This window comes from Netta rufina (genome assembly GCF_964035555.1).
Source record: "Netta rufina genome assembly, chromosome: 8".
NCBI classification, from domain to species: domain Eukaryota; kingdom Metazoa; phylum Chordata; class Aves; order Anseriformes; family Anatidae; genus Netta; species Netta rufina.
In genome coordinates, this window is record NC_140131.1 from 12,264,564 (window position 1) to 12,290,312 (window position 25,749).

At 35.8% G+C, this 25,749-nt stretch overlaps 1 protein-coding gene across 15 annotated transcripts in view; it reads right to left on the minus strand.

The window, feature by feature from the left end:
• FUBP1 (far upstream element binding protein 1) overlaps nt 1-25,572 on the minus strand; it is a 37,271-nt gene extending 11,699 nt beyond the window's left edge. Inside the window, exons 1-23 of one of the 15 annotated variants that reach the window (XR_014618696.1) lie at nt 25,368-25,572; nt 24,385-24,475; nt 23,344-23,406; nt 22,469-22,507; nt 22,090-22,129; nt 21,121-21,170; nt 20,948-21,019; nt 20,607-20,664; nt 18,349-18,511; nt 18,168-18,266; nt 17,982-18,083; nt 17,199-17,301; nt 17,015-17,115; nt 16,227-16,368; nt 14,994-15,154; nt 13,984-14,138; nt 13,822-13,901; nt 10,604-10,732; nt 9,873-9,947; nt 5,456-5,601; nt 3,790-5,066; nt 2,885-2,932; nt 155-1,999 (exon numbers count right to left, since the gene is read on the minus strand). Coding sequence is in view for 8 of the 15 variants with exons in the window: in XM_084291570.1 (XP_084147696.1) it covers nt 1,994-1,999; nt 2,885-2,932; nt 5,456-5,601; nt 9,873-9,947; nt 10,604-10,732; nt 13,822-13,901; nt 13,984-14,138; nt 14,994-15,154; nt 16,227-16,368; nt 17,015-17,115; nt 17,199-17,301; nt 17,982-18,083; nt 18,168-18,266; nt 18,349-18,511; nt 20,607-20,664; nt 20,948-21,019; nt 21,121-21,170; nt 22,090-22,129; nt 22,469-22,507; nt 23,344-23,406; nt 24,385-24,475; nt 25,368-25,481 (2,037 nt within the window). In the remaining 7 variants the exon portion in view is untranslated. Of the gene's footprint in view, nt 1-153; nt 5,067-5,455; nt 5,602-9,872; nt 9,948-10,603; nt 10,733-13,821; nt 13,902-13,983; nt 14,139-14,993; nt 15,155-16,226; nt 16,369-17,014; nt 17,116-17,198; nt 17,302-17,981; nt 18,084-18,167; nt 18,267-18,348; nt 18,512-20,606; nt 20,665-20,947; nt 21,020-21,120; nt 21,171-22,089; nt 22,130-22,468; nt 22,508-23,343; nt 23,407-24,384; nt 24,476-25,367 lie in introns of those variants that run through there. The other 14 variants (XR_014618691.1, XR_014618693.1, XR_014618694.1 and 11 more) reach the window with 14 other exon arrangements.
• Between the last annotated feature and the right edge of the window lie 177 nt (nt 25,573-25,749).

The window sequence follows — 25,749 nt, forward strand, 5'->3', positions numbered from 1 at the left end:
TAAATTGAAGAGCACGTGGAGAGCCTTAACGTAAGACACAATCTGCAGCAAATTAAATTTATGCCATCATTTCAAAATGATGGAACAAAATTCTATTATGCTCAATCATGATGACTGCTCTCTGTACAGTTACCTATTAAAAGTCATTCTTCTGCCTCAATAAAAGTTGTAAATTCAGACGTTTTGAAAAAATGATAAGCTACAGGGTTTTCAATGAGCATTTATCCTAATAGCCATATACATGTATTTTCATGTGGGTGATGTTCATTCACGTAAGTACTAGTTGCTGCAATATCTTTCCTCTGAAGCTGTAATTTAAAACTAATTAAGGCACGGTAGGAGCACAAAGAAGACAAGAACATTTCTATTATTATCCATCAGTTTACATTTATTGAGAAAAACCATACAAAAACATTATACAGTTAACGTGTACCCATATTACATACAATGCCAAGCTCAAAACCACATTTTTGTAAAGCATTCAATTTACCTCAAGTCCAAGCTGCATCTCCCTAAGACACTGTTCCCATCACAGTTGCCTTTTAAAGCCAATCTTCTTTTTACACACGGGTAGTTTCTGCAGAGAACACTTTTCTCAGGACGAAAATGCATTTCACATGCACACAAGAGAAATATTTGTGCATACATAAGAGTTTCACAAGCTATTACTAGGGAAGAGGGAATCCTGTCAACTGTATGCTTTCTGAAAGGCCTGGGGTCCTCCCTTCCTCCCACCACTTTCAGAAAAAGGCAAAATAAGAAGCTCTTAGCATGCAATGGAAAACTTAAAAATCACTTTGGAATAGAACAGGGGAGAAACAGTTTCTATCATCCAATAAAATACCACCAGAAAAACAATGAAATATGTCAAGATAGGCTGTACAAGTTGAATAACGATCCTGTCTGCCTGGTCAATTTAAATAGGTACCCTACGGTCATGTTAGGTTGAAGATTACCCACCCGGTATTTTACTTCATGTCCTATTAACATATATGCTGCAGAAGGCTATATGAAAACATTTGTCCTACTTTGAACTTTATGCTTCCCTTCAAGACGTTTTATATTCTTCACATTCTACCTAATTTGTGAGATTCTAAGGGGGAAAAAGCAAGAAACATTTCAAGATAGCTTTTATTACATTCCTAAGAAAATCCCATCATCTTTTTGGATCAGGATAACTCCAATAATGTATTTTCTGTTTTCCCAAGAACTATGAATTTTGACAGTTGAAAAATAAACTCTAAGCTTAGTACAAAACAGCATGCCTCTAAGCCAATCAGTGAGAAAGCTGAAAGTCAATACACCAAAACCGCTACACACTAAGGTAAGAAACTCATCTTCCACACCCTAGCAATGTTCCAAAAAACAGGCTTTCTTCTCTATTTCCTTCTACTGGCTAAACTTAGCAATTGAAAGACTGTTAAATACATTTTAGGAACAACAGTTGTAGAAAAAAAGTACCATGTAAAAAGAAGCGAACAAATGACTCACCCCAACACTAAATTCATGGAATCAAAATCCAAATGGGACACACCTAACTTTTTCTTGTGTTAAAAATGAAGTCAAATTACACATTAAACTACAGACCATCATACATTAAGTAGCTTGAGAAACTGAAGCACAACTATTAATTTAGTTCAAAAAGTCAATATATCTAAGCTTGGCTGTTTAGAAGAATATAAATTAAAATAGATTGCTTATTATTATTATATCACAGTTTAAAAACTTAACAGATTATGAACATTTATGGTCAAACAAATAATACTTTAAAGAATGAAGAGTGATCAAAACAAAAATTATACCCTACACCGTTATGTATGGGATACATTTCAAATCTGTTATGTTTTTGCCAATTTTACCTTCTACATGGAGCCCTTCTATGGTCCATGCTCATCGGCTCACCAATGGCATACACTCAAAGGATTCCTCTTTACTGGTAGTAACTATCTCAGGACCTGATTCTATGAGCTATGATTTGGTGCTTGCAGCATCTTCAGCACTGTGTGTGAAAATGAAGGCAGTATTTTTGAATATTTTTCTTTAATGTACAGATAAGCAGGACTTTTGAAAGAGGAGCAGCACATTTTAGAAACAGAATAATCAACAAACAAATAGATGCTGCTTTACTTTAAGCTAAAAAAGGAAACAAAAACCTGTACCAGACCATCTGTAAGACATACAAACATTTTAAACTATCATAATATACAGCAATTCAGTTAAAGTATCATGAAACAGGATACACTGACTGCTATGTAGATAAAATATTATTTGCTGTACTGTTAACATTTAACTGGTGCACATGCTTTTCCAAATAAAACATACTAATCTGTGAAACTCTAGAATCTATTTTCCTACCATGTCAAGTATGAGTAAGCAAACTAATTTATCTAAAAATTCCACTAACACACTGTAACTGTAAGAAAACTTAACAAGTTCAGTGATAACAACAAGAAGTTATATTCTTTATATTTAAGTCTTACGTGTTTGAGCAAGAACAGTGCCCTACTACAAAAAACATTTGTGAAGGCTGTTGAAGTTTCTAACCAAAGTAATTCCTGCATATTTTAAAGGTTTTGATTCTTTAATTGCAACAAGTAACTATTTGAGGAAAAGTAACAAAAAATACTTATTTTGCTTAACTTCAATTAATGCAATCTACTAATCTTTTCTAAAAAAGAAAAAAAAAAAAGGATACATATTTACCTAGAAATAGAAACAATTGTTTAAAAACTTAAAAGACTTTCCACTGAAATGGAACCATGAGTAACAATGCATTTGGGAAAGCAGCAGATTGCTTTTCAATACACAACCACAAAGATCTCACAGGGACAACATTAATGTACTGAAATATTTAAATTTATATACTTCCTTAGGTTGTGCTTACCTGTTGCTTTTTTGCAGCAGAACCTAAGGTGGAAGGTCTGGGAAGGCACTGTGAAGTATAAATAATTGCACTGTTTGCAATTAATAAAGATTTTATACCTTAAATGAATCAAAATCAACAGCCTCCATTTTGTGAATGATAAAGAATCCAGTGAATTCAATTTTGCTCAGTTTAGTACATCATAAATGCACCATTCTATAAGGTTATCTACAAAATACCATGCAAAATATCTGAACTATTAAACTTCATACCCTACACTAAAGATAGCAAATACTGTCCTATCCTTTTATAAGGTACCAGAATAATTCCTAATTGTAAAAGGGATAAAAATAATTCCTTCTATTTCTACAGCACAAAACATACATTGCTAATTACCTGAATAAACTACTTCAATTTTTTCAAGCCTTAACTTTTACTTCTCTGTGCAGCCACTCTAAAAAAATGTATTCTCAAAGCAACAATATGGTGTTCCAAAGGATAAAGCAAGTAACAGATATAGAATTAAAACATACCTACATCACTACATATCTTCAAACTAACTGAAGACAAAGACAACTTCTGGCTATCAAGTGGTTCCAAAAACTTCAATGTTATGATATGCATACTTTAATACACTGAATGATACAGCCGTCTCAAAGAGTACTATTACTCAGAAACAAAAACATGATTTTCTTTAGCTATTGCTGAACGTTTCACGAATACTTACCCACAAAGCTCACATTATGTGTATGTAATATGTATATACACAAACCTATGTTTTTGAATTAAGAAGCAATTACGTTTTCCTAAGATATCAGCACTGTATTCCAACATAATATTCACACAAGTATGGCATTTTCATTATGTGGAACATCGACAAAAAGATACTGTTGCAGTTCATCAATTTGTCATTCTGATGTACTTACAGTGCAATGCTCCTTGAAGGAACAATCAAGGATGATACACAGCACAGTCCTCCTCACCCCTATAGAGCTAGTTCTATACTGGCTGGATCAAACCTGCACTTCAACAGACAATGGCAAGACAGACTGTATTGCATGTAGTCTAATATATGCAAAGAGCCAATAAATATGCAAAGAGCAAACATAGGATTTCAAGAGAATCAGACTTTTAGTATGAGCATTAGAGCAATAAGTTTCAAGTATATTAAAAAAAAAAAAATCAATTGATTCAAATACTTGTCTTCAGTATTTACAAAAACAGAAGTTATCTGCTTTGCAGGAAGTTCTCAACCACTCCCCACCACTCAAACAAAACAGCGTTTCAAGGACAGACGCAATTTTTTTTTTTTTTTTTTTTAAAACTACTATGCATACCATATTGACTTTTCTACACTGAATTTTGAAGTGGATTACTTCAAATTGAAGGCTTAAGCACATTACACTTAAAATAAATGTTATAACTAGTCTGAAAACTCCTTAAAATAGTTATACAGGAACAGTTTTGAAGTATTCAATTAAGAACAGAAGCTCTGTTGTAAACAGCTGTACAGGTCTGAAACAGTGGTCACATATAAAAGGAAATTTCACTGTTAATGCAATGGAAGTATGCCAAAAGATCACTTTCTTAAACACATGCAGTTTTAAACAAATAGAAAGAAAATTAAGGTATCAAGATTATTGGTGCTAGGCAGCAACACACAATGAATGAAAGAGATTCTCCACCTATAACTATTCTGCAAGAGGGGAAAAACATGCTAACGACAACTTCTTAAAACTCTGCAAAGTTTCAGGGGGAAAAAATCTCATTTCTGTACAGGTACCTTGATTCAGCGTTGCAAATCAATCCTATAACTCTTTAAATACCCACATATCCAACTTACCGACACAGGAGGTTTCATATTATTTATTGTAAAGCACAAAACAGGCATTTTAAAAGTGATAAAGAATACATTGAAAAAGTACATTTATATCACAAAGCATTGACCACATAATTGCAAATACATTTGCTGGAATGTGTACATCTACACTAATACTAAAAACAAACCATTTTTCATTTCTACACAGAAATATTACCTCCTATCAGTAGTGATAGATATTTTGTACATTTTCAAAAACACTATTTTTTTTAACCAAACAAAATTAAGATCTTCATCAAGGCGTCTGCATCCATACATTTAACAAAGGTTTTTTCCCCCACACAATGAAGCAAATACTGTATTGTCCACTTCTTATTATTGGCCCTGTGCAGAAGAGATACATAAGAGATACACAAAAAGTTAAAGAAAATCCTTTAAATTGCGCTAACTCAGGAGTGAAGCCTTTAAGAAAGAAAAATTGGTTAATGTAAATGGTGGTGGCTTCTTGCATGGTTTTCAAAACCCTGGGAGGAGAAAGTTTCTTTTTCTTTTTTTAAAAATCAAAATCACCAAACATATGGACAGATAAAGAACTCAAGTTATCCGGTAAACAAAGTCATCTATTAATTATTCTGATAGTTATTTTGCTAGAAAAAAAAAAAAAAAGAAAAGATGCATACTCCAAAGGTAACAAAGCAGGAGACATGCAAAAAAATATCTATATAACCACTGAAACAGAAGCCAGCCAGAAAAGCACATTTAATAAACTGTACCTGTGGTGCTGGAGGATGTTGTGGCATTCCCTGTGGACTTGTCTGGGCGTAATATGCTGCCTGTTGTCTGTAGTACTCAGCCCATGCCGCACTGTAATCTGGCTGACCACCTGGCGGAGCTCCAGCAGGCGCAGGAACTGCTTGACCTACAAGTATTTACATTTATATAGCTTTGCTGATGCAATACAAGTGAGAAAATTTCAAAATCTCACTGCCTAACAAATGTCATTTTGTTTATCGCAATATTTCTTGAAGGCTTTTGAATAGCCTTGTGGTTGCTCCTTTTGACTTAACTGCTCTTCTCATTATTTTAATGCAGTGATGCCCAAACAAAACCGAGAAACCATTAGGACAGAAAATTCTCACTCTTGAATCATGTTCCAGAGCACTAAGCGTTTAAAGCTTATGATCAAAACTATCCCAGTCAACCAGTAGCATTTATATTGAAATACAGGTCAACAAGGGAGATCAGGTCATCTGCCTAGACTGACAGGATTTATCATATTATACAGGCTGCATTACTTAATTCAGAAATGAATTCATTCTCCCAATTTTGGCACCCTTAATGTGATTTTGGGGTTAGTACATGTTACTTTTTTCATAAGAGCATTGATGTTTGTGAACATTTATTGAAAAACAGAGTATAGATCTGAAACATCTCTCAACCCAAGTTGCAAGTTCCAAGCCTCTAAAAGTAAGTGTAAACACATGCACGCAGCTGAGAACTACCAATCCTTCCAACAAAATCAAGCTACACCTTAAAAACTTTGCAAAGGTGAGAGACTAATACACCAGGACTCTGTAATGCATCAAAAATATTACAGCTCCAACAACAGGGGAGCTTCCCAAGAACAAGGGCTGAAAGGTTTCAATCCTATCCAGAACCCCTCACTTTTTATTCAGGTATAAGTTCACTGATAACCCTTCTGCAGAAAATGAATACAAAGGATTCTAAAACTGCTTTCTAGGGTATCAGGTTGTTTTTTTGTTTGTATATTTTTAATACTTTCACACAGAAAATTCACATGAAGACGACTAGTCACCCACACTTCTCTTACATGCATGTCTTTTCTCACAGTCCTCCTCAAGTGTGAGCTGGGAAGCCAAACATTTGGCAAAGCACTATCCTGAATGTTTTCAAAATACTATCTTCCTTTTCCAACCATCTCTACTATTTATGTATTTTTTCCACTTACTCTGTAGATGTCGTATTAAAAGAAACATCATCTTCTCCATCAGTTTTTGAGTAAAGCAGTAAAGCAAATATTTCCCAGAAAAACATTAGAAGTTCAGAGCTGAAACCACATTACAATCTACACTTTTGATCAACAATTTTCACCTAAACTATCTTCGGTATGGTTTCTAATTATCTCAGGATGCACTTTTTGCAAATTTATTATTAATCTATGACATCAGAATTTAGGTCTGAATCCAGTTACTAAAATCTAAGGCATTTTTTATCCATTATGACCCAAGAATCTTTCAACATTTAACCAGCTATGCTAAGGCAGTGCTTAAATTCAAGTAATACATCAAACATAGGAAGTTTGACATCTACGCTTACTGCCCTAGAATGGGTTAGTAAAAGCTTGCAATATTTTAGCTGCATTGTTCCTCCACTAAGTATTGCAAGCCATTCTGAAACTACACATGGAATTCAGCAGCTTAGTCAAAACCTTCTGAGTGCACAGAACTGCACTGGAACACACTCATTAACATCCAGATTCACCTGGAGCACTAATAAGTGAAACTGATTAACTGTATTTAAAGGCAATATAATAAACACAGAATATCTCCTCCATTAAGGCAGGCTAAGAAAGAAAACTCCAGAGGATTCTACATTTCTTCCACTTCTCAAACATGGAGGGTGATTCTAATACAGGAAAGTTTTTCTTTTCCCTCATTCATGCTACAATGCTGAGGAATCATTAAAGAATAGTTCTACCGTTTTATGATGATATCTCTTTATTACAAATCAAGACATCAGTATATTATAACAACTTTAAACAATACGTTTACAAACTCCTATAGGGACATATAGATCATTTACTAAAGTGTCACTTCGTGCTTAGTGGGAACTGCCATCCCTATAAGATTTTTAGGGCCCAGCTATACTAATCTTCATTTCAACTCTTGTAGGCAGAAGAATAGTATGGCTTTAACTCAAGACAACAGCACCAATATGTCTTCAAGAGTTAAACTGCTGTCTTGTTAACTTGTAATACACTAAGGAAGTTTAAAACAAGTTGTCTGCATTCATGACTTCGGGTACCACGAAAATAAAAGGATCTGAGTCACCTACAAGATCCATATCGAGTAAACTTACCAGTGTGGATAAGTAATGTCATCAGTTCTTCAGTCTTAATTTTAACTGTATTTGTTACTCAAAGCAATAGCTCCTGAGTAAAATAAAGGTTTGAAACATAGGATGGATTTTGCCACTCTATTTCCAAGTTGGAAACAGGTTATTTTTAAGTCACTCTTATTATACACTTTAAGTCATGGGCAAAACACATGCTCTCTGTGAGTAGCTGTGTCCTATCACACTAGTAGGAAGTCACTTTGGAATACTGTATTAGAATTTTCATTGGGTAGTCCCAAGTTTCAGTTCAGTTTTCTGAAATGACACAGAAGTTTTTGTAACGGTTGTTTCTGTAATTATCTCTGCTGTGGAAAAAAAATGAAACTGAGTCCAAGAACGAACTGTAATTCCTACTTTTCCCCTTTTGCAATAGTTATCAGAAACAGGACCATTATACTACTACAGGAAGAACAGCAGTAGCTGTATTTCGGAGAGTGGAGCCCACAAGAACTTGCTGATGGAATGCCTTCCAATTTGTCAGAATTTTTACTATTACTAAACACTGTTAAACTTCAGGCACTGTTTTTCCCTGCCTCCATATTTAGTGCTAGATGGGCAATCTCTGCTCTTCAGCCCAACTTGTTCAGTTCATCCTCTTTTTTAAGTGAATCTTAATTGAAATTACATCTTCCATCTCAAGATTTTTAACATGCTGATGAAGCAGGAAGTTCTCATGATTTATAAACACACTTTTCAAGAGTGCACATATCAAGAGCTCCCCTTCAGGCAAAGATCAGAAAAATAAGTGAAGATCAGAACTACTTGTTTTTCCTCTTAGGTATCTGACTTTTGTGTTGGAATTTATCAACTTTGAATTTTAAGAGCAATTACTTACATTTCCTGATGGTTCCTCTTGAATTAATACTCCTCTTTGGACATGCTCCCAAAATCCTTATCAAAACTCTTTTTACTAGCTGGTATTTAGTTAGAGCACATGCAAGACTAGCGTAACCCAAACTTTGCTTTCCACAGATAACAAGTAAGAGCCAACAACTTAGATTACTCTTAAAGATAATGAAATACCCTAGTACTTTGCATTGAAGAACATAACCTGAACCAAGAGACAGTAAATTTAGGAAAAAACACCAAATGCAAAACAACAACAACAACAAAAAATGAAACAGGAAGAATTTCCATTACATCTTAAAATCACGTGTTTAAAACTTCTGTTGCAATTGTCGTTTCATTTTTCATGATATACAATTCTTGAAACATCCCTTTAACTTTTGTGTTTCATGTTAACACTGTGCCAAAATCAGATGCTACTGTATGTTTGGTCAAAGTGAGATCCCAGAGCACTGGTATGTATTCATAAGGCCTCTATACAAATCTACATTATGCATAATATCCAGGAGCAGTCAGTATGGCCAAAACATTGACATGCAAGACCTTACCATTATTTAAAAGACCGTGCCTTCTGCCAATGCATCAACAGCACATACTCTTTCCTTATTCAGTAAACGAGGAGCCTTGAACTTAATGTAAATTTATTTCAATTCTTCAAAGTGAAGCCAAGCAAAATATTTAAGAAGCTAGCAATTATACATAAACTGCAGTTTAAAATACAGGTCTTAAATGCTGCAGAGCAAACACAACTCAAGGAAGCATATGATATAAATGAAGGTTAGTTATGACATTTAATACCTTCATCACAGAAAGCAAATGTTAAAGAAAGAAAGGTACATAATTTTAACAGGATAGGCAACACAGCTATTGAACAAGAAAATCAACAGCTTCATAAAAAGCAGACCTCCAAAACATACTTTCATACACTTAAAAATACTCAAATTGAAGCATCTAAAACGTATTGTTTCCCAGTGATCAAGTAGAGACATTTAAGTAGTAAATGTTTTGCTAAAGCTGATTACTAGCATCAATACAAGTAAATGCCTTGAATACTATTTTCTGATTTTCTTCAAGGTTCAGGGATTTTAGATGCTACAGTTCGAAGACAAATGGATAATGCATTTTCTTTAAGAAAAAAAACAACACATCTAATGAGTTATGCAGATCTATAGCATCTTACTATACAACATGGAAAACATGCACACATACCCATTTTTTTGTAGTACTCCTCCCATGCCTTTGTATAGTCAACCTGTCCTGCTGGTGCCGGATTTGGTTGATCTCCTGAATTAAACAATAACAACAAAAAAGGTCTAGATAAAACTACAATTTCTGTTTATATACGGACATAAGAATCATCACCTGACTTTTTCAGTAACAATCTCAATTATGTTATTCAAATTTGACCCTAGAAACCTATGTGGTCCTAGCTACTACAAATACAAATAATTACTAGAAGAAACCACAAAGAATTACTTGAAGCGCTCAGTGTATGTTCAGAATTCAATTGTAAATTGTATGTCACTCACAGTACAAAATACTAATTAAAATGTGTTAAGCCTCATGCAGACTGTAACACACAACTACGTACTACAAGCAATTTTCCTAAAACCACTGAAAGTGATGCAACAGTTTAAGCAATTGACAATTAACTGTTTTGCTCTTTCACTCGTGACTGACCACACTACAAAGATGCAATTAAATCAGCCCAAGCTACTGGAAAAGTATGTCTTTGGAATTATATTACAAGACATATTCAAGATTACCCTCAGTACTACTGAAATGAAGAATATCAACACTGAAGGCTGTAAGCAACAGTTTCCCAAGAAAACAACCCACCACAGAATAAGTTTACCCAATATATGAAGACAGCAATAAAAAATAATAGTTCATCTACACCCCCAGAAAGGAGCAATTAATTCTTTTCATTAAACTGCTACCTTGTCCATTAGTTTGGGTTGTAGCTGGTCCACCAGGAGGGGCTGCAGGTGGTGGCTGTGCTTGCTGCTGATAGTAGTGAGCATAATAAGCTGCCCATGCTGCTGAATTGGGATCTGTTCCTGGCTTGCCTATGAAACAAAAAGTAACCATTTACAAGAGTAATATGAACTGAATGCTGCTCTCAACTTACCCTGTTCCTATGCACTTGTATTTTCCTCCAAGAGAAAAATTCATCTAAACCAAGTAATCACGTCAACCTGTTCTTTTTGTTCTGGCACAAACTTTCTGTCAGGTTTCAGACAAGCATATGGTACAAGCTAGACTTTCATAGGACTGCTGAGATAATATCATTCTAGAACCCACACTACTATAACACCATTTATTAATTTTAAAGGTGATATAAGCAGAAACAGTCTCACATTTAAAGTAATCATGTTACTCAATGGCAGCAAAAATGAATCATTCCAGCACCAAACAATTTCAGTGGTTTCACTTTCATTATAGCCTCACACTAGCAATTCCAGCACATGCATGCTAAATATGTATTTCTGAAAATAGAAGCATACAAGTCTTACTACACATTTGCAGTGTTTGATAGGTAAATCTTAAGGTAAAAGCGAAATACAGAAACACAGCATTTTAAGAACCTGAATTCTCATACATGGCTATAAAGCATCACTGTTTACTTACAGCTTTTTAGTAAAAAAAATGATTGTAACAGTTTCATCTTCTGCAGCTATCTCCATGCTTCCCTTATTTTTAACTACATCTAGGTAGGCCAATGATGGAGCTTCCTAGAGTCTTATTTCTCTAACGTTTTTCACATATAGCCTTTAGGAACGGTTATTCTTCTTGCTGAATCACACAGAGATTGATTACATTAACAGACTGGCAAACCACAGAAATTGTAAATCTACTATTAGAGACTATGACGTTTCATAACACAACCAGTATCTTTTAACACCATTTGCATCCTTAAATAACAAAAGTATCTGCAAATAAATGGGGCCAAATGATGGAAAAACTTCACATAGAACACAGACAACAAAATGTTTTAGAACTATATACAGGAACGAAAGAATATTCCCCCAAACCAAAAACAGGTAAGTGAGTGACTAACTGAAGAGAAATAAAAGTATTCCTTGAACAAAGTAGAGACATGAAACAACAAATTTCATGCAGTATTTCATTTGGCAGTAAAGTCAAACGTAACCAGATAAAATGCATATAATAGATCAGCATACAGAAAGCAAAGTTAACAAGCTGTTTCCCTTTTAGAAATACACTGCTTGCATTGACAACAGCGGATGTAAGCAATATGCCCTGGGACTGTGCTCAACTTTTCTGTGGAAAGAGGAAGACTGTCAAGGGATAACCTATTATGCATTACAGGAATGTTTCCACACAACCCAAACCGTTACATACCCAGCTTAACACGTTTAGTTACTGAACAAAGTGTACAGCAGGAGGAACCACATCTATTGAACAGCTTGGATAAAGAAACAACACTGCTCATGACAGATGCAACTGATATTGGCACAGTGTCATTTAACATAAAACTAACATGTACTACTCTAAAGTTACCTGTAAATATATAAAAAAGCCATTGCTTGGTTCCACCCCACACCCCTTAGTAGCTATTGCTCTAGAATAGAAGAACATTGTGTGGGATTCACTAAATCTCCAAAGAAATCTGGTAACTAGCTCCACTGTCATGTGACACAAGCATGATTTTGGAGAGCATATCTGAAAAAATGACTGCAATAATCCATTTATTTCACTGAAATAAGTGTAAAAAAACACCTGTAAAAAATTCATTCAAGTAAACGCTAGTCAAAAGAAACACTGACTTCAGCTGCACCTAGGAAAAACTTCATTAGATTTGCAAGACAAGTGTTTATCTGAAAAACAATGATAAAATCATCAAGATGATGTCAAGATGAGTGTTTGTCATTTTTCTTACACATCGTTATGCAGAGAAATAATTTCATAAAACAAGGAAAAGGTGAGAGTGAAGAAGACTGCAACATTTTGGCAGTGGTATTGCATTAAATGACAGTTGGTAGGCTGAGAATTCAAGTCAAGTCACTTTGAATTATTTTACTATTAAATACTGTTAACAGACATTTTTTAATACTAAATGGAATACATGCAGAGCTACCGTAGAAGTCTGAAAACTGAAAATAGAGACGGTTCTTTGCCAAGAACAGATATATAAAAGAATTGAATATGAACAGAACTCTGTAGATTTCAACATTCTCCAAAGCCCTATCCTATTTCACTTTTGTCAGGACCAGTGACTATCAGAAAATATTTACTCCATTTAAAACAAAAATCAAATTGAGATCTTTCAGTTGAAGTTCTGAAGAGGGTCTACCTCAAACAAATGAGGTACAAGTGACTCAAGTATCTAGCCTTACCATGCCTTCTGGGACTGCAGTTCAGTTTCCCCACTTGCTCTAGTCCAACCAAAGGAAGTAACTCTTTTAAAGAAAGTCAGGAGACTAAAACTTCGAGAAGTTGTAATCAAGAAAAAAATCCTGATTTTGACAAAGATAAACAGAAGTAGAAGAAACAGATTCTCCAAAGATGGCTTTCAGAAGGAAATACAAAACCATTATAAGCAAAGCCTCAAAACACATAATCCTATCCACTTTACTTGCAACAGTTCAACAGAAGTTTTAATAGTCAAGAAGGATTGAGCAGATCTGTGTACCATATTCTTAGGAGCAATTTCATATACGTGAACAAAAGCTAGAAATACATAATACAGCATACTGGGCAAAGTCAGGATCAGGGACACTGTTCAAAAATAAAATAAAAAGACTCATTGAGTATTAGGAAAGAAAATACATCCTAATTAAAGAACTTTATGTAAAAACAAAAGCTAATCATATTCCATTACAAGAATAATGAACTGATTTGCACAAAATCAGTTAAGCAAGCACCTTGTAAGAAGTAGCATAAATTGGGAGGCAAGATCAAAAACGTTCATTAAAGAAGCATATTCCAGCTGTGACAACTCAATTTCAACAAATTAAGCAACACAGAAGCATAAAACGTATAAATTGAGCATCTATAAAGAAAAACCTGAAGAACAGCAACTTTTTCTGATTTACCAGCGTAACACAAATGCAGTAAGAACACACATTTGTAAGGACAAAGTGGATTTTACTGAAAGTGTATCACACTACAGTAAACTGTTGACATTTCTTACCTGGATCTGGCGGATTTGGTGGCTGCCAGTGTGGATAAGCATTTCCCCATCCTTGCGGAGCATATGGAGCTGGAGGACCACTATAAAACATCAAGTGAAACACAGTGAAAGCCAGTCCCAGGATCAATGGAAAAAAAGGAAGCTAGCTGAAGCAATACTTACTGAGGTGCAGGGCCAGGAGGCCCTGGATTATAAGGAGCTGGGTTATATGGTCCCATGGGAGCACCAGGACCTGGTGGCCCAGGAGGTCCATGTGGGCCAGGAACAACACCATGGGGTCCATGAGGAACAGGTGGACCCAATGGATTTACAGGACCCTGTAAAATGGAAGTAGAGCACAGATGAAAATAAACCCCCAAGTCTTTGTTCTTCTGCAGTTTAGAAGTATAAATCTGAACCATTTAAGAATGCAATCCAAAAGGTTTGATGGCTCTTAAATAAAGACTGGAGAGTCAAGTCTTTTTTGATAAATTAGGTTTATAACTAGTTATCGAATACACTTAAAAGCAGCTGTGGCAGTAATAACTAAGTTGCATTTATTTCAGTTTTCTTGATAAAATGATTTTACAAATAAACATGGATTTTTCCACAAGTTGTTTCAACAACAAAAGGACGTCACTGTTTAAAAATAAACTGACATGTCTAAATCTGGCTAATCTTAATAACTACATGTTTATAAGATCAGGTACAAAAAATAGGCTGTCAACTTGTTTACATGCATACACATGCAAACAAAGTACAGTATGTTTTAAGAACTGTACCTAAAGAATTAAAACTGCACCTAAACATACTGAGACTGAAATACAAAACCTGTAGTTTACTAGTTTTAAGAATACCGAGGATACCTTTGAAGTTGTCATATGTTTTGTTATGCACAAAGTGGGCATCTTCAAGAACACATTATTAGAAAACAAAAAACTATACTACACTGAATGAAGTACCTATTTCAAGCCCTTGTTTATTTGCATTTTTATTTTAATTAACTCTGTCCTAACTGAAACCAGGCAGGACACAATGTTATCTTAAATTAGCAGTTTTATCACTTTAAACAACACAATTACCACTGTTTATTATAAATTATCTGATAATTCAGAAGTGAAATAAAAATCTCCAAAATGGATACTACTCTATTTAGTTGTAAGAGTAAAAGAAAAAAATAGTTATACACTTACTCCAATCTTTTCTTCTATAAGTTGCCGTGCATAATCTATTTGCTGGGGTGTTCCACGGATAGTAAACATCTTCATGTTTGGATCCGCATTAGGTGGAGGATTTCTTTGAAGTTCTATTCTAGCACCAGACTGCTGGCTTATGCTTTTGATAGTTTCACCCCCTATAAAGCAATATAGAGCATTTATGATATGCATTAAAACAAAAACACTAAGATTCAGTCAAATTAGAGAAAATCAACTATATGGAAGTTTAAGAACTGCTAAGTAACCTATGCCATGTAAGAACATTATTCCAATAACACAAAGAGCCTCTTTGTTGTGGGTAGAGCCTTAACTGCAATAAATGAGTAAAAATATTTAAGACCGCAATGTTGTTACTCAGAAAAAAAAATATTCCTACAATACTGTTTTCTTCCTGTTCATGTAAAAATATAAGATTAGTCATGAATAGCAACTGCTACCCACAGTTACCAGTAAATACAAAATTAAACGTTCTTATATAGCAGTAGTTAAGATTTTCTGCAGTGCACTAAAACCAGAAAGAAATTCCCCTGAAATAGTTCCTCCTCTTACAGAAACCCAAGACATTACTTGTATCATTAGCAGGCACATTTTCAGAACAGAGGTCACTTGGCATTTTAAAAAATTTAAAATAACAGTAAAAAAAAAAAATCAACCTGTCAGGTCAAGAACTGAACTATGTCAGCCTACTTGTTGTGTCTGGAAAACACATTACAAAAGATTAACATTTTCATTTAGAAGCATACAATAAATTATTTGAAAATGAAATTCTATGAAAAGCGATCATTATAATAGACACCTGTAACATTTCTTATGTGTGATTCCACTGTAAACACCATCACCTTAATATACAAAAGTTAGTTTTAAAAGTTATTTACAGATGCAGTAACTCTAGGCTGATGAAGCAGTTTCAAATACAAGTTAATTAAAATATCTATTTAAGAATCTACCTAACACTACCAATGTAGCTTACTTTTTATTACTATTAAAAACACGGGTTAGAAAAATTGATTGCTTCTTGATATTGAGGTATGTGTTTTGATGAGGAAAGGAATAATGAAAAGAATAACAGGAGTGCTGTACACATAATTACGTGCAAAGGTTTCTCTTGAAATACCTCTCTAGCATGGTGTTTGTATAAACAGGAAAGATTTATTTATTTATTTATTTTTAACTACATACAGACACACGCATATATGTAAGATACATTGCCTTTGCCAATGATTAATCCAGTTTTGCCAGTGGGAACAATAAAATTGAATTCCTGTAATCCACCAGGAGGCCCCATGTTCCAGTTGCCTTGACCTCTACCCCTTCCTCGACCACCAGGTCCTGGTCCACCAGGGTTGCCAGCCTAAAAAGAAAAAGCAAAAATTAACACATTCTATGAAAGCTACCCTAAACCAATCACTAAAGCCAACATGATACTTTTGCTTGGAATAATCACACCATTTGTTAAGAAAAATCTGATGTTATTACTCAGTTTTAATAAAATACATCTAAAACATAATTCAGGTATTCTGTAAGATCTGAACAATTCTGCATACAAAAGACAAGTAAGGAAATGACATTCAAAAAAACCAGGAAGCTTCACACATACAAAGGTATCATTTCTGCCTGCTTTCTGTAAATGCAGTGGTGGGGTCTATCTTGTAATACGCATTTAAAACCATCTTTTAAACACTGATTTCAACCTAAAAGCAACAGTATATTGGTTATTAATAAAAGACAACAGAAGCAGCTCTAAAAAGACCAGACTGAGCACCATGTCTATGGATCCATATTACCATTGCCATCCTGCCACTCCCAAAACTGTAGTTGTAAAAACTTTCCTATTCCAGACTTAACTTTGAAGGAGATTTAGATACCACTACATTACTTTATTGTCATACACTCATTTTAAAAACATTATGTCCTTCCAAAAGCCAAACAGGAAATTTTAAATGTTAACATGTTAAATGTTAAAATGTTAATACAAACAATGTTAAGCATTACCCAACCTGAACACTTCGAAGGAGATCTGTAATAATTTCTGCAGCATGTTGACATCTGTCAGGAGGCCCTGTGATTTGGGCTATTCTATCTGGAGTTGTTCCATCATCTGGAATAAAATTGAACTATTTCAGTATATGCAATCCATTCAACTTGTATTAAATCACAGTAAATTATACATGTATTACCAACCTGGCTTAAACTGGATTCTAACACCAGCATCATTCTGTATTTTTTTTATCATCTCCCCGTTTCTTCCAATTACAATACCTACAGCAAATCGTGGTATTGGAACCTTAAAAGAGAACATATTTTTACAAGATGTTGATGATGCAAACATTCCTACAAAATACACAAAATTTAAGTGGTCACATCTTAGAATATTAAACTCGGGCCAGCTCTGTGCCACTTCAGGCTTTTTGAGGAGTGCGTTTTTTAATACCAACAATTAAGACACAAACTCAGCGAATTCTGAAGGAAAACATCAAAAAGAAACATCCTGTGTACCGCAAGTTCTTATAGTGGCATCAATTGAAATTATGCTTCCCACAAGCAAAGAATAGAAGTTCTAATGGGCCTTAACCACAGATTCTAGCAGATGGAACTTTCAGCTTCATCTCTCATGAACAGTTATTAGCTCATGACTTGCATAATAGGTAGAATTAAATATTCTTCTGTAATGGGCCAAATTCCAATTTCCATGACATCCATCTTTATGTACTTAGTCATAAAACTTAAGACTTAAATTGTTAAGACTTAAATTCTCCAGCTAACTGAAGCTCTTCAGAACTGCTGGTAATATAAAGTGAGTACTGCACACCATTTAAAGGCAAATCTTCATCAACAAGCAAGTAATACTTACATGCCACAAACACTTTTGGAATTGGGTTAATAACTTTCAATGGCGTAAACCACATTAACATTTTAACATTAACATCTCAAAATACAGTGAACAAGTTTTTCAACCATGCTTACGTCTATCCCTTCATTTCCTCCTATTCTTGACCCATATTCGTTGCGCACCTCTCTAAAGCCACCTTGATCACGGATTAACTCCAGCACCATTTCCTTGGCTTGCTATAAGGAAGAGTAAAATTTTGTTTAGGTATTGCAACATCAGAATGGATTTTAAAATACTATGAATTCTGAAGGACTCCTTACTTGAACTTTATAAGGGTCTCCAGTTATCCTAAGGGGCTTGTCTGCACCAGTGTTCTGTGGACCATCTTGAATCATGACCATTTTGACACCTGCTCGCTCCTATTCAACAAAAGCGAGATCAATACTTGCTCAAATCTGTATCTGTTATTACCACGTGTGTAAAAACAAGATTCATATATACCTGTAATTGTTTAATCGTCTCTCCACCTTTACCAATAACTAGTCCTGCTTTACTTGCTGGAATCATAATTTCTTGGACTGCATTTCCAGGTCCATCACCATGATGAAAGCCAGGTGCAGGTCTTCCCTTTTCAACTATCTGATCAAGTAATCTTTTTGCTGATCTGGAAAGGAATATAAGTGTTTATAAATACACTTACTCCTACAATTATCACTTGCTCAAACCTGTTCTGCTTGAAGAAATACAGTTTAAAAAAAAAAAAAAAAAAAGGATAATCATTCACTTGGTTCTTAGTTTCAGAAGTGCATGAAGGGCACCTGCTGCTACATATACACATACTTAACAAATCCTCAGAGCACAACCCAGTGTAGTTTCCTTAAGAATCTTGAAAGAGAAAAAAAAAAAAAGTAATCTGGTATGAAACACGACGCAACTCTTTGGAGAATTGTTTTTATCTTTTTGCCAGGTCTCTTTCCAATGTGTACTCCTCTAGCATCAAAATGCAAAACACATCCAGCAGCTACTTCAACAGTTAAAGGTATTACCTCATCTGACCAACAAGTTTTGCCAAGTTTGTGGGAATTAACCATCTTTAAGATCACAATCTTCTAACCACCAGGGTTTGTGCAATCCCAAACACAAAATACAGGCTAGGCAGGAAATGGATCGAGAACAGCTCTGAGAAAAAGGACTTGAGGGTGTTGGCTGATGGAAAAACATGGGCCAGCAATGTGCGCTTGCAGCCCAGGAAGCCAACCATATCCTGAGCTGCATTAAAATGCTTCAGGGTCTGTAAGTTACCCCAGTCCAAGTTATCAAATTCACAGGTCATCTTCTAAGGTACTTAAAAAAAGAGCTCGGAAGGCTTATTAGTTTAATTACAACATACATGGCTCTGCTAAAAATTAATAAATAAAAAAAATCTACAATTCACAATTTGCAGCTACACTGAGAAACACCAAGAACATCAAAGGCCCTCTGCAAAATTACTATCTGCTGAAAAATTTCTGCAGAAGAAATGCAGTCACTTTCATTCTAAGATATCAGGAAAAACTCAGTAAATCTGCATCAGTAACTTAGGAAACTAATAGCAAAATAACCTACACCTAAAAAATAACCTAGTAGACCTAAAATCACCCCAAAGTCAGAACATAAAAGGTAATTCTTTACTGAACACAAATAAAAGTTAGGTCCTCAAACATGTCTATCATCCCTGAATATAATTACATAGAACAAAACACTTAATATTCAGCAGTCACAGCTGCTGCTTGATTCAGCTTGCAAAGGGTATTTGTACTTATAACTATTACAAGAACAGTGGACAAAAGCAAGTGTACGTTTACCTCACATGTAAGTCATCAAAATAAAATCATGATTTCTGTACTAATATTGGTTAAAAACTCTTCCCTCTAACACACAAACAGAATAAACTATAATTAAAAAGGAAACTCCCATTAAGGGAATGAGTTCATGAAGAGCAGCATACATGGCTGCAAGGTAAGAGGTGAATGCCATGCCACTTTCACAAAGGAAAAATATTTAGCTGCAGGCCTTACCTGAAAATAAAATGGGAACAGCTAATGAAGCACTACCAAATATACTACCATGTTTAAGATCATTTCCAGCCAAGCCAGGAAATGAAGGTCTCTAAGTAATTATAAATTTCTGTTCCAGTAAACAAAAAACATTTTTGTTGCTATTTCCCTCTTCCTTCAACACATAAAGGATAAAGTTCATTTTGCTGGTTGGTAGTACATAGGCATTACTTTCATAACTTTGCATATACATTGGTTTATACCAAATACATATTTAACAACTCTGACAGAACAGACTTTGAGTAACATCTTAGGTTTCAGTGATTTTCCTCATTTTCCCTGTCATTTTTCAAATTCTGGTTAATAATTTCATTTCTGCATATGTTAGCATGTTTCCCCTCCCCTCAAAGTGCATGTTCGTGTATTTCATTCTCAACCTGAAATAAGTATGTTGCTAGATAAATGTAATCTACAAAAAATTTGGACTTTGAAGTGTCAGTTCAATAATTACACCCATACTTTTGTCCTAAAATCACAAGTATGCCGAGGAATCTGACTAAAGCATCAGGATCTTCTTTCTTTATAGACATTTGTCACTAGATTGCCTCTGTAATGGATGCAAAACACACTATTATAAACAGAATAGCTAAACATGGTATTTACATCTGAAGGAGAAGCGTGTTGTGCATTTAAATATGAATACAAGGAATTTGTGTTACTTACTGAACAGATTCTGGTGTTCCAGTTAGCATACAAGATCTTTCAGGCAGGCCCCCACTATCTAAGGTCACAAAATAAAGCCGATTTAGCAATAGTCTTAAGCAGAAAGAGTCGATGAAACTAAACACAATACACAAACTACTGGAACTTCACTGAAGTAGAAATATCAGTCTACTGCAATGTTTTGTACTTCTTTAGCCTGTGATAACCATGACTAGCACACAAAAAAAGCACAAAACACCTTAAACGAAGGTATAAATGAAAGCACTCAGAAGCAGTGATCAGTCTTCTGAACTTTCTACCACAATAACCAACTGAACAAAAACAAAAAAAGGAATAGTTACCAGGTGCAATCTGTATTTTACATCCAGATTCTTGCTGTATGCGTGAGATCTGCTCTCCACCTCTGCCAATTACTTGGAGAAAAAAACAACAAAAAAACAGAGAAAGGTATTTGTAAAAAAAGCATCTGGTAAAATCCCTCACAATACTGCAACACTATGTCCAGACTACTTACTGAATCCAACCATCCCATCCGGAACTTTGTATTCCTCTGTCATCACAGATCTGTAGAAAAGGTTAAATCAAACAAGGGACAGTTATCATCCAGAGACCAGACATTACATTTAGACATACCATCTTATTAAATTGAGGAAGAAAGTTAGCGCACCAACCATTAATCCGGCATTCTTGCCTCCCACTAACTTAAAAAGTCAGACACAAGAACTAGGACTATACAAAAGCGACCACAAAGTTTAACATGAATCAATCTGTTTTCTTTCACCCTCTTTCCTATTAACAAGGTGTGTATATGGCCAGTGTAGCGTCAAAAAAATTTTATCCCTATTTTCAAAGTATGCTGAAAATACACACATTTCAGAATTTTACCAATCCTTTCTGTACAGTAAAGGAATAAAAGGCATAATTAACCTGTATCTGAGAGAACACCAAAATAAAGGGGGTATAAAGCACCATAATCTATGTGCAGCAAAATATCAGGTAAAGGATCAAAAGAATAGTTGGAAGTGGTTAAGGAAGAAAAGAGTAGTGGAAGCTAGTAAATTGGTAGGTAATTTCATAGGTAACTGAACAATAAGATGTGTTAAGCCCACATCTTTTCTATTTATTTTTTAAATCCATTACTTTTCCATTTTGTTTACAAGATAGTGTCAATCCGCTTCCCCTCAGATCTGCTTCCAACTTTTGGTTATTCTACCTATGCTCAAATACTAAGCAACAGCAATTCATTTACCTTATACTATTTTTGATACATAGCATTGGCTGCCAAGAGAAAAACACAGCCAGCAGGATTTTACCAGATGCATTTTAAGGGTTTGGCTTGGGACTGTTGAAGCTAAATTTCAACATATCACAGATCTTGATTTGTGCAATTGTTTTATACATTATCACTTTTGTAAAAGAATTTGTTGAAATTTTTTTCTTTTAGTACAATGGAAAACTTTATATAAGATGTAACATAACTTACCGTTGTTGTTGATGCATTGGTGGTAGCTGATTTCCAAAAGCTATAAATAAATATTTTTAAAATTAAATCTGAACAGCCTGATTTGCAGTTAAGTCTCTAATCTAATAGAACTTATTTGTACACTTTTGTTCAAACTACGTTATAAGAGTTGTTATTAAGAAGTCTAAAAACATAGCCAAAAGATTCTCAATTGTTTCTAATATGATCGTCAGCTTTAGCAAGCAGATTTGCACTGCTTTAAAGAACTAAGACAAGCTCCCAGTCATTCCTTCTACCTCACTGATTAAAATATCACCTACCAAACACTGTTTCAAATTCTTGTTTTGAAAATGTTACACTTTAGTGTTTTTTTTTCGACAACAAAATAAAAATTACTTACAGTCATTCTGAGGAGCAACTTTCTTAGCATCTGGTTGATCTGCAAAATTAAGATTTTTTAATTTTTTTTGCCAAGAAATTCAAGAACTGCTTACACCTTTTAGTGTAAATTGCAACTTTCCAGTGTATTTTAGTCCCCCTTTCCTTTTTTTTTTTTTGTCCAATTTCAGGGAGTTGATCTTCTGAATAAAAGAAAGAATCTCACGAACACTCAGCACTTGGTTAGTACAGCTGAAAAGATGTTAGGTTTTTCCATGTATCTATTCAGTAGGTTAACAAAAGGCAGTTTTCAGAACACATTGTAGATTGCTCATAGATACCCAGTCACTGAAACTTAACTAAGACAAGGAACAAAGTTCAGCTCTGTTGGTTGCTCAAGCTAATGATGCTTCTATAGTTTAAAAAAAAAAAAAAAGAAAAAAAAAGAAAAAATCAAATTCATAAAAAAATTAACAACAATTTAAAGAAAAAAATCTGACAATGACCACAAATCTAGATCAAACATTTGGAAATACAACAGCATCACACAGCAATGCAATCTCAATCTGAATGTTGGTATGAAATTCCTACCCAAATATCAAGCATTTCATAGCATAAAACTTCAAAAAAAAAGCAGATTCAAAGCAACTACATCACTACCATTCAAATCCTTTTTGTACAGTAAAGGAATAAAAGGCATAATTAACCTGTATCTGAGAAGATAGACTTCAGATGCTTCCTTCCCACCCCAAAATAAAGGTTATATGAACCACCACAATTTATGTGCAGCAAAAATTCAGACACGTATTCCAAGAAATATTTGTGTCAATCCAGAAAGATCCACTAGTTTATGTCATGTTTACATACTAAACACAGGTAATAAATAAAAATTCCTGCCTTTAAAAGGAGAGGGCATTCCCTCCCAGTGTGTTGTACTGCTCGGACTTGTCCAAGAGCCATCTACACATAAAATAAAAAGAATACATTACATATATCATCTGAAGCATCATTAGCTCATTTTTGTATATTAAAAACCTCACCATTAATAGAAAAAAAACTTTATTACAGGACACAAGAACTCCTGATATAAAGCCTTAGTTACATTCTGTAGACTGAGTTTCAATCCACTCTCAAAGGAAAAAAAAGGCATTGCTCTTTTATAAGACCTATGTGAACATTTCAACAAGCTCAGAGATTTCTTTCCACAATTTAGCCAGGATTCTGTGTATATACTAAAGATACCAAACCCTGTTAAGTTAAAACTGGCTGCTTAGTAAGAGACAGAAGAGGAAACGCACATATTTCAGAAGACAACTTTACTGCAGTGTAAGGCAAATCCAAAAAGCTGCAACAAGCTAGGGGATTTAAGTACAATCTTAACAGGATTCACATATGCTATATACTTTAATATCCAACTAAGTGAAAATGCCTACAAGGTAGAATATGTACTTTCCTGTCTTTTTTTAAAGTCCTATGCTTTTACAATGAAATGCATAAATACGTTTATTTGAACCTGTGCAATAATAAAGTATATGAAACAATCTAAGAAATGACCACTTCCCATTCTAATTATAATTTAGAAACTGCAATCTGTCTCATATAACAAACAAAAGACTTCAGTGACATACCTGTTTAAGTGTTTCTCAGCCATGAATTTATATGCCCCCCTCCCTGGCATACGTTATCCTCTTTATAGTTTTTAAAGCCACACTTAAGATTTTTTGAAACAGGCTTACATTCACTTCAAGTTAGAACACAATGGTTTCAAAGAAGTTTCCCCATTAAACAGAAAATGAAAAAGCATGTCATGGTCTATAAAGAGAACAAAATGTTTTTTTACCGTGTTACAGAAAAAAAAAAAAAAAAGAGCCACCTGCAATTTTCCTGGCATCGTGGCTATACTGAACAACAATAAATGCAGCAGTAGCGAGCGCATACCTCCATCCTCAAGAGGTCTTTTTTGTCCTCCATAACCGTAGTCATTTGAATTCATTGATGTACCAGCATCTCCTCCAATTTTTGCTGCAATCTAAACAAAAACTAGATGTGAATTAAAAACAAAAAACACATCTTCTGAACAGCATTAAGTGCTGTAATGAAGCATATTAAGGTGATCCAAAATAAATAGAAAACTATTAGAATCTATGCAAATGGACATTAATTTTTAAATACTTTTAACAGACTTTCGCCCATTTTTTAACTCCAAAGGTTCCTGTATTTTCCTTTCCATCAGCTGAAATAAACTCTACCCTTCAAATAGCAAGAACTTTTTTTTTCCCCTCTAGAAGGGACTTTACGTTTTTTTATTTTTTACCCCTTTCTCAAAAAACACTGTAGTATAGTACCACGAAGAAACTGACTACTAAAACTGTTTTAAACATCAGTAACTCCAGCTACACGAGATGTTTAAACGCTGCCACAACCGCGATCGGTCATTACCAGCCGAGGCGAAAAATTCGCCTGCGAAATCATCGCCCGTGGTGAAAAATCCCTAAATGAAACTTCGGCATAAAAAACTTCCGAAGGCCGGGCCGCCCTCGCTGCGCAGGCCGCAGCCCTTCCAACCGGTCTGAGCAGGTTAGCGGGCACCGAGGAGGGCGCCCGGGGGCACACAATACGGGGCGCACAACGCGGGCCGCGCTGCTGCGCCGCCTCCATTCCCTGCCTCGCTCCGCGGCCCTGCAGCGCCGGCCGGCGATAAGGCGCCGCTCCGGCAGTCTCCGGCCGAGATTTGCCTCCCCGAGGCTGGAAACCCGCCCGCCGCCCCGCCAAGGCTGTGCGAGGAGGGAGCTGCGGGGACGGGACGGGGCTGCCCCCCTCACACACACCCCGGCGGCCGGGCCCCTCCTCACGTCCCCTCAGCGCCGCGGCCCGGCGAGGGGCCGCCGGAGGCCCGAGGCGCCTTCCCCGCCCGCACACACCTGCCTAGCCCTCTGCAGCGCGTCTTTAAAGGCATCGTTCACTCCTCCACCTCCGCCGCCGCCTCCCCCGGGCGCGCCCGCAGCAGGAGGGGGCACGGTGGAGTAGTCCGCCATGCTCGCTCGGCCGCCGCCTCCTGCCCCACTCGCTGCCTGCCAAGAAAGAAAGAAAATGGCGGCGGGCGGGAGCCTTTCACATTCCTGCGCGGCATCGTGCTCGGGGGGGGGGAACGCGCGGGGAAACCTCGCGAGATCTGCGACAGGAGGGGCGAGATTTCATCGCGGCGCCGGAGGCAACCCCACGGCGTTGAGGAGAGGGGGGGGATGGAAGGAGGGGGAGGGAGAACTCGCGATGCTTCCAGAACGCCACGAGCGTGAGCAGGCA